We start from the raw sequence: 13,690 nt of genomic DNA, 5'->3' as shown, positions 1-13,690 counted from the left end.
AAAGAACTGGTCTTTGAAGTCGTTGGGGTGGCTGGGCAGCTCGATGACCGCAGCCGTGTTTGGAAAACGGGTCAGGTAGTAGAACCCTTTGCCTCGCCCCCGCTGCTCCGGGCTGGTCTTGAGGCAGAAAAAATATAAGATATCCGCCGGGGTAGGGACCTCCCATTCCTGTTTCAGAAACAGATATCTCAACCCCGCCAACAAATGGTAGGAGTTGGGGGGGGAGCTGGAAAGGATCCAACTTCACGTAGTTGAGGAAGTCGGCGAAGTACTGGTCCAGCGGGAGCAAGGCCCCAGCCTTGAAGTGCTCGTCACTCTAAGCCGCGTATTCTTCATCGAGTGGTGCACAGCTCTGCTCACCTTCTAAGGGAGGTCGGACGATCAGGGCGCCCCTCCCCAGCTCGATATTGTGGGAAAGGAATATTTTATTCACTTTCCCCTGGTCGATGATCTTCGAGACGATCCTCTCGGCCTCGAAGAAAGCGTCGGGCGCCACCTCGAGCTCCCGCTCCACGGCCAGCCCGAAAATGGGGATCAGGGAGTCTGTCACCACCTCATTTCCTTTGGATTGTTGGAAGGACGAGCTGCCTGCGGTCTTCTTAGGGGTGTTCTGCTTGGGTCCCATCTGGTCACCTAGCGAACAAAAGAAGAAATTTTAGAAGGAGCGACCTAAGCATAAGAAAGAATTTGAAGAGAAGTGTTTCCTTTGCACGAGCTGAGGTAATCTCAGCCCGTGGAGAGTGAGACCACGCGGTTCTTTGAACACACGCCTGTACTCCCAACGGATCCCCGATTACTCAGAATTCGTGTGTCAGGAGGGTCAGGATAAAATTTTGCCTTGGAAGGAAAGTTTCAGTAGGCAAGAAGTGCCAAACCCTCTGTGAAGCGTGTCCCATAAGCTACCCGGTTTTACACCCAAAAGGCTGGATATTTTAAACAAGCATACCAAAAAATCCTACCCAGAAGATTTCCCCAGAAAGCGTACCCTATGGGCCATGCTCCTAAATGGTTTTCTTCTACAATCGATGCCCTAAAATAAAAACCTACATCTTTCATACCCACAAAAAACCAACAGAATGTTGCATGCAGCTACAGGAACTATTTACCTAGGCTACAGTGAAGAAGAAATTCAAAGCATGCACAGTCAGAAAACTTACGGAGTGTTTTGCTATGGAGGGGAAGAAGGGATCGTCTAGGTTGGAGCCTCGTCGGAATAGCTGGTACCAAAGCCTCAAAGGAGCCCTTGCACCTGAACTTCTGGAATGCTGAGAACGGTAACTGGGAGAAAATGAGGGTTTTTTGAGGATGAGACGAGAGAAGAAGATGGGAAATTTAGAAAATTTTCAAATGTAGGGCATTCAGATTTTAAACGGGTGGCCCGTGCGTAAGGTGGCCACCCCTTTTATATACGTAAAAGGCCATGTGAGGAGGTCCGTTGGATTGCCTTGATGTGGGATCCGAGGCTCTCTACTCGAAAGGCGGAGCGACGGCCGAGTATAGGCTAGGCCATTTAATGCGGTTCTCGGAAGACGTACTGTCACCAACCACGATGCTCCACGTATTCGGCGCCTGCGTAATGGGTGGAATATGAAGAGTCCATGAAGAAGCCTAAAAGCCCCCACTGTGGCCCCAGATGATGTCATGTGCCACGAGCAGAGGCTTGGGGGGCAAATGTACACCCTAATTTTCCACGGGCTATTAGCGAGCTGAGATATGACATAATTATATCAGCCACATGGATACCGCGTGGCTGGAGCTGCTGTTGTCAGGTCCTACCCCTTTAGCTCGAGGTAGCTAAAATTTTGTCAAGATTATTTTAGGGCCGAGTCAGAGATATGAAGACCGCGGGTCGAGAAGGCATCCAGCCCGAGGCACGAGCTGGAGTTGGAAGCTGTGACCCCTTATGAAGTCAACCACGCAATGTAAACGTGCATATATCAGACATCACGTGTCTGATATATCCCTGAATTCTCAGACACGCAGCATGAACGTGCGTGTTCAGGCACCCACGACTGGGTTGGGCCGTGCGGCCCATTATCCGCCTTACCTATTGATTAGACCACACTTCATCTGTCAGGTTTTAGGAATTAATCATGAATGTCACAGGAGTGACATGATCGGTGAGAAGGTCACGGGATGACCTCCCTTACCAACTCCCAGGTGCCCTCTCCTATAAATATGGAGACCCTGGGAGTTGCAAGGGGTTGGATTCTATTGTGTAACAAAATACCCTGTAAAAAATACCAGAAATATAGCAATAATATTGGCTGGTGGAGTAGAAGGATTTTAACCTTTGAACCACCTAAAAACGCAGTCGTATCTTCAGTTCATATTAAGATCATTCATCTGTTTCGGTTCATCACTTAGCACTAATCACTTTCTCTTATTTTCTTAATTACCTGGTGGCGAAGAACAGCGTCAACAATGACATATACATATATATATAAATTACAATAATATTTAAAAAGAAATTAATAATAGAAAAAGTTATAGTGTAGACATTAGTATACATGCATCAACTATTTTTAGTTTTTAATGTACCTCACAATGTCATTTAATAAATTTGATGAAGAAAAAGAGCTTCAATCACTTCATAAAAAAACAAACTATCACACAAATTTATAAGATAAAAAAATGATGTTACATCCAGATTTTGAGACTTGAGGTTGTGACCTTGAAAGTTGGATCCGTCAGGGGTGAGTTCGCGATAGTTAAAATACATGCTTGTAATCTAGACGCCGAATCTTCAAAGCAGGTGGCAACCTCGAAGATGGGCAGCCTCGAAGTCCTTATAAGCTCGAAAGACAGAACATCGGAGTACTTCCATTGTCGGGTGACCTCGGATCAAGTGGCCCGAGCCTGGCATGAGTGTGAGCTCGGGGTAAGGCGGCCTCAGTGGTATTTACCCTCTCCGAGTTGGTCTTGGGAAAATAAGGCAACTTGTAATTTACTCAGAGACTTAGACGGGCATGGTGCTGATTGCTGATCTCGAACGGCTCAATAGGTCACTTGGGAAGACGCAGTCTATGCATTCAAGAGATATTTATTGTTGTAACTTCCCTACAATAAAGATATATTAACTAGTCGGTTATACGTCCCCTGGTCTTCAGGGGACGTTTCCTTGTATATAGGAGTTACAGGCTTTAAAGCCATTAAATTTATTAATATACAGAATAACTTCCCGAAACGTGTGGGATAGTATTCTGAGACCTCCTCTATAAATAGAGAAGTCATGTATCATTGTAAATGACCGAAATTTTGTGATCTGAGGAGAACCTCTGGAGAATTCATCCCTGAAGAATTTCCAGAAATTTCGTAAGCTCTAATAACAAAGACTCGTGGACTAGGCAGAGTTAACTGCTGAATCACGTAAAAAACTCTCATTGTTTTATTGTGTTATTATTGCCATAGTTCTTTATTATTTACGTGATTAACATTTTAAGTTGACGAAAAACGGCGTGAACAAATGATATGTATGTCTTTATTATTTTTAGAATATTTAACTAAAATTAAAAAAGAAAAAAAACGGTTAAAACCAAATGTTTTACACACTTATTATATAGAAGATATATAGTCCTTAGCTTCTGTTTGTCTGTTCCCGTAAAATATTTATATATATATATATATAAAATAATAAGTATATAACATATAATATTAAAATTTTTATACACAGAAATTATGCTCCCAATTAATAACATCAAACTATAACTTCATGCATAACACATATTATATATGTAGAAAATTGCTTATTGTTGTGAACTCCAAAATTATGAGAGATGAACGCTGTCATATTTTTGTCTATAGACAGGTCTGCATAACAAACAATATACAAATATATATAATTTTATATAACAGCTAGCTAGTATTAATATATGAGATCACACATATATTCATTGAGAAAATTCCCAGGACTGGATACCCGAATATGCTCTCAAATGCTATCTTCAAAAGATGCTCTGCTTGGAATCCCCACAACACTATACTACTTCTACTACTTGTCTCCATCTTTCTCTCAGAGTTAAAAACAGCATATTTTTAATTCTCAAACTTTCTGTTTCATCACTTTTTTCTTTCTTTCTTTTTCCTTAAGAAACCAGTTTTGATACACCACTTTTCTTGCTATATAAATCTCTTTCGAAGAGGTGTTATTAGCATATGCATGTATATATATTCTCAGTCATCTTTATCTTTTTCTTTTTTTCCCCCTAAAATTTCCCTATCTAGCTAGCCTTATTATTAATTATTTTTGTACGTACGTAAGATTATATATTTCATAGATGTGTGCGTATATTTTATTTTATAAACCAGCAAAAAGAGAAAAAAATACTAACAAATTCATGTATTTTAGAGTAATTTTAATTGTGTCAAAATTTGTTTTCTGTTTTAAAGCAACCAATGAAAGAAATTATCAAGTATTAAAATAGTGGATAGTTGTACATAGCTGATGATGAAGGCATCAGCATCATCAGAAGGTGATGATCATTATTATAAAGATGATGATCAAAATAATAACAATTACAAAAGTGTGGTGGTGGTTGTGGATGCATTTAGAGATGATAGCTTGAAAGCAATCGCAGGGGTCCTCCTACAAAATTGCTCACTCAAATCAGGAGATGTTCTTACAGTTCTTGCTGTTCTTCAACAGGTTAATAGTCCTAGTATGTTTCCTTTATCGGGACTTCTAAAACAATGTAAGACTTAATTATACTCTTGTATCTTTTTGCATGAATCTTCTCCCAATAATTGGACTCCACTATTCGGTTCTTCGTGGAACATTGTATAATGGGATGTAGTTTAGACCGTAGATGTGAATAGTAATTGTAGAAAGTACAAACATATGGGTGTGAAAGGTCCAAGTAATATAAGGTTTTATCTCAAAGTCAATTAGTAATGAGTGGAGTAACCAATGCTTTTATATATTATTGAATGTGTTCATACATTTTTCATGTGACACACACTAACACTCCGGTTCGGGTATTCTTTCTCTATTTATTTAAAGTTTTTTTTTGGTCTAATTTTTCAGAACCAACTCTCTTAAATTGCTTGCTCTGAAAAAATAATCCCTAAATAATTATGCTTTCTTCAAATAAAAAAAAAATGTATCTATACATACTATGGTGGAGCGGACCTTTTGAGCAATTTTTCATTTAATTAAGTTAATATCAATAATATTTATTTAAATTATCAAAGTGCTGTGATTATCATTACAATTGTTATAATAATTTTTTTTTTATAAATATATATATGTTATTTTGAGTTTGGTCTCTCTATCACTTTGATTATATCATTGGAATATTAGTCATTTTCAGTCTTGTGAGAAGCTGTGTGAAATTTCTTTTTGATTTTGTGTTTCAATAAAAAATTGTATATATGAAGACCACTTTTAGGAACTTTTATTTTTTCCTGCCATAGGTACTGCACTTTTAGTACTTTTACTACATCAATAACTGCAATTTTATTTTTATTATATATATAATGATGTATAATGTAGTTAATGTAAACAAATTTAAATAATTTAAAATGCTAAAATTATGATTCAAACAATATTTGACATGTTCGTCTAAATATCAAAACAAATACATGTGCAACAAGCTATTTGAATCATAATTTCAACATTTTAAATTATTCAAAATTTTCTAAAAATTTGTGAGAAATATCTTGTAATTACACAGGGTCTAGCAAAGAATCCCTACTGAAATGATATCCATATATATATATATATGTGTGTGTACAGATGCATAAGAATCTAATTTTCTTCTGAAAACATTGCAAGTATTGCATGAATTTACCAAATTCTCAACCATCAATTGTTGTTACATGTATTTTGTTCACACTTTCTTTTCAAGATAGTATTAATCGATATGTTGAAGAATATATAATTTCGACTTAATTATTTGTATATAAAAGAGGTCAATCTCTCTTATTATAATATGATTTATATTAAGTCAACTACATAGAGAGAAGATAATTAACACTATATATGAGAATGAAATTGAAGTATGTATAGGTTATCAAAGGGATGTGCTGATATATATATATATAAATGTATAAATATACATATAATATAATAGATGATATAGATAGGGAAGAATATATATAACATACTTACATAGTTTTGTTTTGGTTTGAGTAGTGGGATACATGGTAAGAGTGGACTCTGGTTTTGGGATTAACGATAAAAAAGTTGAGGAAGCACGTGCCGCTAAAGAATTCGAGTACTCTAATAAACCAGAGATCAAGGAAATTACTAAGCAATGTTATGCAGACCAGGTAAGTAACCACTTTCATTTTAACTTTTCTTTTATTAAAATCAATTCCTAAAGAAAAATACACCCCATATAAAGTTGTGTTATATTTTAAAGTAGAAAGAATCCCTTTCTCATAGGTATCATCCTCTTCAATTAATTATTCTTATTAAGTTTGATTATATTTTAGATTAGATATAATTCATCAATTAAACGATGACCAATATATTCACTTATTTAAAAGTGAGACTAAGATGTGAAATCATTTTGTGTTGTCAACTTCTTGGCTTAATTTTATTAATTAATATATCATTACTTAATTTTAATGTTTATCTCTTCTTCTTAACCGTTTTTTTAATATTTTAAATATTTTAAGGGAATATATTTTTGAAAATAATTAAAAATAGATTTATTAATTATATTAATAAAAATTTAAATATTATTATTATAATAATATTTAATATAAAACTACATATTTAATAATTATATTAATATAAATTCAAATTCAAATGTTATATAATATTGTTTTTATAATAATATATAATACAAAAATAAATATTTAATAATTATAGTAATATAAATTTAAATGTTCTAAAATATTATTATGATAGTAATATTTAATACAATACAATACTATATTTAATATTTATATTAATTTAAATTTAAATATTATAAAATATCATTATAAAAATAATATATAATATATAATCTTAATTTTTATTAAAAAAATTATCATTTATATTGAAAAAAAAAGTTATCATATGATATATATATATTTTTTTTAAAACATAAATAATATTTTAGTTAAATTTTTCTTTTAATATATTTATATTATTTTTTTATATATAATATTATTATACAATAAATTTAATAAAAGTAATTAATAAATTCTATAAATAAAACTAGTATTCTACCTCGTTTATATCTAATATATATATATATAATATATAAAGTGGCAAGGATTATTTTCACATATTATATTTGATCAAATGGAATAATATTTGTGTTGTTTAATGTATCCAACAACATATTACCCAAAATTTGTCTAACTTAAGTTATTTATTGGCTCTATTTTATTTTCTTTATTATAAATTTATATGAGCTAAATATTAGCTTCTTCATTCAGGTTGGTTTCCATGTGACGGTGGTTGCTGGAAAGTGGGCTGCATTGGAGAAGGCAAGAGAATCAGAAGCGACATGGCTAATACTTGATAAGTAATAATTCAAACCTTCAAATATTTAATTTTAATTCTTTTTAATTTTATAAAGGTTCTTGACAATAATAATAATAATAATAATATATCTTCATATATAAAAAATGTCAACCTAACAAACTTTTAATAGCCAGATAATATTATACATAAATATTTAAATTAAATTTATTATTTCATTATTTATATTATATATTTCTTTACTAGATTTAAATATTTTGAAATACCTTAGAAAAACAAATAATTGAAATATAATTAATTTAAAATATTACGTTTATAATTTTATTTTTATTAAATTGAAATTCATGGAAACTTTTTTCATATAATACAAAATATTTAATTTAAAATTGAAATATACTATATATAACGAATAAATTATAGGGTAAGACTATAATGATGCATATTTTTGTGCACTACCATAATAAATCACACATTTTTTCACATGAATTATAGTTTTTTTACATGATGGTATTCATTGTAGTCATAACGAACATCTTATAAATTTTTCTGATTTAGGATACCGAAAATAGGATCTAAAACAATATTTGCGTGCATGACAATACTGAAAGTTTGGAATCCTATTTTGGCACCCCTAAATTATTAAAATTTTTCTAAAAATTTGCAAGAAGTTTACTATGACTACAATAAACACCATATCATATAAAAAAAACTAAGATTCTAACTTATCACGTATGTAAAATGTACTATTCACCATATTAGTGCATAAAAAGAATACACTATTATAGTCGTGCCCATATAGAAAGTTATGCAAATAAAATGTAAACAAATAGAAATGAATTGTAATGCATGCCAAGCATGTACTATATCCCTAGTATATGTATAAATCATTTAGGGAAAAAATAGGTACACCTGAAGTATATAAATTATTTTTGAAAAAAGAATCAATTGAAAATATTGTTTTTATAAAAGTGTGCATAAAATTGAGCCAAATAATGTGAATGACTAGTGAGTGTTTTGACATGTGGCAATGCAGGGAGATGAAGAGAGAAAAGAAATTCTTCTTGGAAAAGCTTAAATGTGACATATCAGTAATAAAACGAAGCTATTACATTGAAGATTTGAGAGTTTCAAAACAAACATGGAACAGTAAAGACGGCGACACAAAACTGACTGGAAGTAACTCAAAAAGATACTTAAGGTACGATGAAATGATACCAGGAAGCCCAGAAGAGAAATATTCTCAACAAAAAGGTTAGTTCAGACTTGACATATCATATCGTTGATCATTAACCACGTCACAAAACAATACCTCAACCTGTACTGTTTTGTATTCTAAACAATTTTTTTTTTTTAATTTTCGTCTCTGGTGAACAAAATTTCTGAGCGCCATTGTATATTAATGTAATTTTTATTAAAAGAAAATTTTGGTCCTCTGTGTGTGTGTGTATTAATCTTGTCTCGGTCACTGGCTGACTACAGGTAAAGAGCAAGGAGGCAATGATGGTACAGTAGCATCATCATCAGCTCCCAAAGAAACGGCACTGACAGAAGACTATTGTAAGAGCATGGAAGGACAAGCACATATTAATAATAATGAACAACATCAGAACGAGGAGGATTGGATGGCGGGATTCGAGACTGATGATGAACTAGTATCCATTTGTTCAAAATGTGAAAATAAAAGGCCAAAGATTGGATGGACAAAAGAGTTTACTTATGCAGAGCTCCACACAGCTACAAGGGGTTTCTCCAAAGCCAACTATATATCAGAAGGTGGATTTGGTAATGTGTTTAGAGGTCAACTCAAGAATGGGCTGGAGATTGCTGTGAAGAAACATAAACATGCAAGCTCACAAGGGGAGAAAGAATTCAAGGCTGAAGTTCACTTTCTCAGCAAGGCAAGACACAAGAATTTGATTATGTTGCTGGGATCATGTTCGGAAGGGAGCCACAGGCTGCTTGTTTATGAATATGTTTGCAATGGTTCATTGGATCGACAGTTATTAAGTAAGAATGAAATAACTCGATTAGGCCACAACTCATCATAAATTTGAACATATGTAAGATTACATGATTGTTTTTTTTTTCTTTTTCATTATGCAGAATACGTAAGCAAACCCCTCACTTGGGCTGAGAGGATGAAAATTGCGGCAGGAGCTGCTAATGGATTGCTGTACCTTCATAAAAGCAATATTGTCCACAGAGATATAAGACCAAACAACATTCTTCTTACACATGATTTCAACACCCTGGTAATGAATTCAATTGTGATTCTTTTTTATAATTTTCTGTTACTTCTATGATCTGCCGAGCAATGGCATAGCAGAGTCATATGGTCAGGGTTGTCCCTGACTATTGTGAAGTCGATAAAAAAATATCCAACACCACTACTTGTGTAATTTAATATTAGGTTCCACACATTCTATTTTAAATTTGAATATGGGAAACCGATATTTAAATTACACCAATTACCAAACTCTTCATTATGTGGTGTTGAGTACATTAAGATATGATATAGTAACGCTTTATCCATAATGATGTAACAAGCTAACTTGAGTGAACATAGAGCAAACTACATGGTAAAATTTCAACATTTATGTCTCTTTGGCATTCTATAATGATTAGAAGCAACCATGTTCATTCTACTACCTAGAAATAGTTCTAGCTAGCTATCGTACTCATTTATCAATTTGTCATCATGGCCAAAAATGTATCAGCTAGGAGACTTTGGCCTTGCGCGGACTCAGCACGAAGATCACTCATCAGAGACGAGAGTTGTTGGAACACTGGGATATTTGGCACCAGAATACGCTGAAAGTGGAAAAGTTTCAACCAAGACTGATGTTTATGCTTTTGGGGTCATTTTATTGCAGCTGATCACTGGACGTGGCACTAATGACAAATCCCTTGAAGGAAAAAGTCTTGTGGGATGGGTAAGTAGTCATAAATGGTCAAAACCTTAGCCCATATTATACGATATCAAATAATGTATTTGAATTTAAGAAATATATATATATATATATATATCATTTTTTTCTTCCAGGCAAGACCACTGCTAAAAGATAGGAACTACCCGGATTTAATTGACGAAAGGATCTTAGATTCCCATGATGTCCACCAACTCTTTTGGATGGTTCGAGTAGCTGAGAAATGTCTCATCAAGGATCCTCACAAGAGATTAACAATGGATGCGGTGAGTCAAATCTTCACACATAATAATCAAATCAACAGTAGGGTGTTCAAAAATTACTTCGTTTAATTCAACCCGCTTGATCCATCTAATCTAATTCACAAAATATAGATATTCACACTTGTATTGGATTGAAAAATCTGAAATCCGTACACACTTTTATAGTCAAAAATAGCCAATCCAATTCAATTCATACTAATTTATGTATATTTAAAAAAATAGTTGGGTAAAAAATTGATATTTTAAACGTTGTAAAATAATGATTTTTTTAATCACATTATTAAACCTAAAACTTAAATTCTCTTATATTAAAAAATAATAAGCTTAAAATCACTATATGATATACAAATAAAAGAAAAAAGAAATTAAAGTTTAATGTTTTTGTTTATTTGTTGTTGGTTTATTTATGTGTCATTGGAGTTTATTATTATTGTTATTATAATTTATGAGTTCTTTGCTTTGGAACTTATGGAATATGGTTGTTGTTGTGTATAATTTGAGTTTAAGTTAGTTGATTTAAATTTAATGTTTTATTTTAATATTTAGGTGATTTGTTGATTTTGGTCATGAGTAAAAAAATATGTGAATTTATTGAAAAGTATTAAAATTATTAAAATTTAATATTAAAAAATAATTAATCAAGTCTGCACTAGTGCGGATTAAATTTGTTTGGTTTTGAGCGATTTTGCCAATTGAATTGGATCCAAAAATATGAAATGTGCATTATGACCAAAAGCTACGAACTAAATTGGATGAACACTCCTAAAGAAAACTAGACTAGAAGCTCAATCAATCTACATATTTGAAACTTTGATGGAGTTACTAATCCTAACATGAAGTGCTTAGCGTTTTATGTTCACTTAATTAGAATTTCATCGCTCAAGCTACATAGATTTGTGGTTAATTATCAATATTGTGCACATAAAAGTAATCAATATAATTGTAGGATAATAACAAAATGTGAATCAGTAAACAAACTCCTAAACAAATCTAAGTATGTCAATTGCACTGCCAATAGCTTTTGAATAATAGAGCTTTCTTCAAAATATATATATAAAAAATGTTAAAATAGCACTTCATTGGATTTTGTAAAATACAAAATTTTACATTTTTGCAACACTTACTCTCTACATTTATAGAACGATAACTATCATTCTAGCATGTTATTTAATTAATCACTTTTCTCTTTAGTTCTTCTGTATTTTTTATTTTATATTTGAAACGAATAAAAAATTTGATTATAACCATCCACATACTAAAAGCACGAAGTACACCGATAGGGACGAAAAAATTACCTTATAATATTACTTAAATGTGATGTTGGGTTGATTTTGGTGAGTATTTTAAATAATAGAGCAAACAAGAAAAACTGTTTATTGTTAAATGTTTACATATTTATTGCAGATAGTACATGCTATAAATCACCTCAGAAAGTCAGATGCAATCTGCATTATCAGCATTTCGCCTGCGAATTCAGATTCCTTGCCTGCCAGCAATGAAGGCTCTCCCGAGACATATGGTGATGGTGAAGGTGATGATGATGTTATTACAAGCTATACAGAAACTTATAAGGCCAGACATAGCATGGCTTATTATGATCACATATCTGGGAGGATTTCACAATCATCTTTTACTCAATCTACTTCATCATCAGCATCATCCAGCAGATCAAGCTTTTCCCCAGTGTCTGAGCAGTCCACTTTGGATAGCAGAAGTAAATAGCATTTATACTTCATCTATGCTAGCTATAGTAAAGAATGAACCAAAATTTGTGATGATTATTAGTAATAAAATGATGAATAGTGTTGCTTGTAACTAAATTAAATAGACACAAAAGAGTTTTGCATTCACATGTGAGAAGTGCAATACATTACAATAAGTTGGGCCATTTGTTATATGTATTTTAAGTTATTAGAACATGGTAGTTAGTCACCATCTTTCCCATTTTCCAACAAAATATTCTCGTGTGAATTTTGTGAGGTTAAATTTGTTATGTCTAGCATATATATTGATGTTCTTAAATAAAAATGAGTTCTGTGATTTTTTTTTAATTATTATTCTATTGAACATAATAAGAGATGATTTTATATTAGAGGTGGGAGATAAATTGTTTTTGATATATTTCAATACTAATCAAGTACCAAGGATGAAGATATCATCTTCTTTACAACTATAAAAGCATATATTTCTTCATTAAATTAGCCTCTTCATATTTTTTTTTAACAGAAGAATACTCCAAAACTTCCACCATACTACAAGATAAACGACCTTCTATACGCTTTTCACGGGACCCACTTAAAAAGGTTACTTTCACCAACACCTTTCACAAAAAGTGTCAGGAAAAAAATTGTCCCATTGATTCATCCACCAAGGCTTGTGTCGGTGCAATAAAGCATCGAACTGGGGTGGAGCACTTGTGTTGACACATCTCACCAAACACATAGAGAAAAGGGTAGAGCACTCGTATGGGCGTTTTGAACGCACCAGTGCAGACTCTTTTTCACAGCGCTATTCACCTAATGCACTGGCAAAAATATACATGGTATGCTTTTATCTAAACACTGTTGTTTTATTTTATGGTTTAGGGTTGGATCTCTCCTAACACTTTTTTGGACCTTAGTCGACACTATGAAACATGCGAGCAAAGTTATTTGCTAACATAACATGCAACCACAGTATTAGATATCATGATAGTCACAATAGGTAGTGATCTGTTTTGTATGTTGTCTAGCTGAATTTTGTTACTCAGTTAGCTGTATTAAGAGTCTTGTAACTGATTCGGTTGTAACAGCTCTTTGAGCTTCAACTCTCTTCATTGCTATACAAGACTCGGGTCTCAACACTGTTGGGTTGAGCTATTCATTTTTCATTTCAATCACAAATTCCATTACTTTAGTTCTCTGTTTTGCTCTTCTTTGATATACTTTTATATGGTATCAGTGCTCATCTGCCATGGCGTCCGAAGGCAACAACAACTGTGATGCTTTTTCTCCCTTGACTGGTGTTCATCCTCCACCTGCTCTAGTTTCTCCGACGACTCTGATCATTGCTCCAGCTCCGACAATCGATCTTGTTGGCCTTCC

At 32.9% G+C, this 13,690-nt stretch overlaps 1 protein-coding gene across 1 annotated transcript; it reads left to right on the top strand.

Moving 5' to 3' along the window:
• Nucleotides 1-4,447: 4,447 nt before the first annotated feature.
• On the top strand, nucleotides 4,448-12,346 carry LOC133795704 (probable serine/threonine-protein kinase PBL5). The gene is made up of 9 exons (XM_062233160.1): nucleotides 4,448-4,691; nucleotides 6,134-6,270; nucleotides 7,372-7,460; nucleotides 8,451-8,668; nucleotides 8,897-9,424; nucleotides 9,521-9,669; nucleotides 10,135-10,350; nucleotides 10,461-10,610; nucleotides 12,012-12,346. Exons 1-9 carry the CDS (start codon nucleotides 4,448-4,450, stop codon nucleotides 12,327-12,329), a joined length of 2,049 nt encoding a protein of 682 aa, XP_062089144.1. The 3' UTR covers nucleotides 12,330-12,346.
• The last annotated feature ends 1,344 nt before the right edge of the window (nucleotides 12,347-13,690 follow it).

This window comes from Humulus lupulus, chromosome 8 (genome assembly GCF_963169125.1).
Source record: "Humulus lupulus chromosome 8, drHumLupu1.1, whole genome shotgun sequence".
NCBI lineage: Eukaryota > Viridiplantae > Streptophyta > Magnoliopsida > Rosales > Cannabaceae > Humulus > Humulus lupulus.
Note: the sequence above shows the minus strand (reverse complement) of the source record. Positions and strands in the feature narration are given on the sequence as shown.

Coding starts and splice junctions, on each gene's coding strand:
- LOC133795704 (XM_062233160.1), top strand. CDS start 4,448: ATGAAGGCATCAGCATCATCAGAAGGTGATGATCATTATTATAAAGAT. Junction 6,271..7,371: donor AGCAATGTTATGCAGACCAG/GTAAGTAACCAC, acceptor TTCTTCATTCAG/GTTGGTTTCCATGTGACGGT. Junction 9,670..10,134: donor CACATGATTTCAACACCCTG/GTAATGAATTCA, acceptor AAAATGTATCAG/CTAGGAGACTTTGGCCTTGC.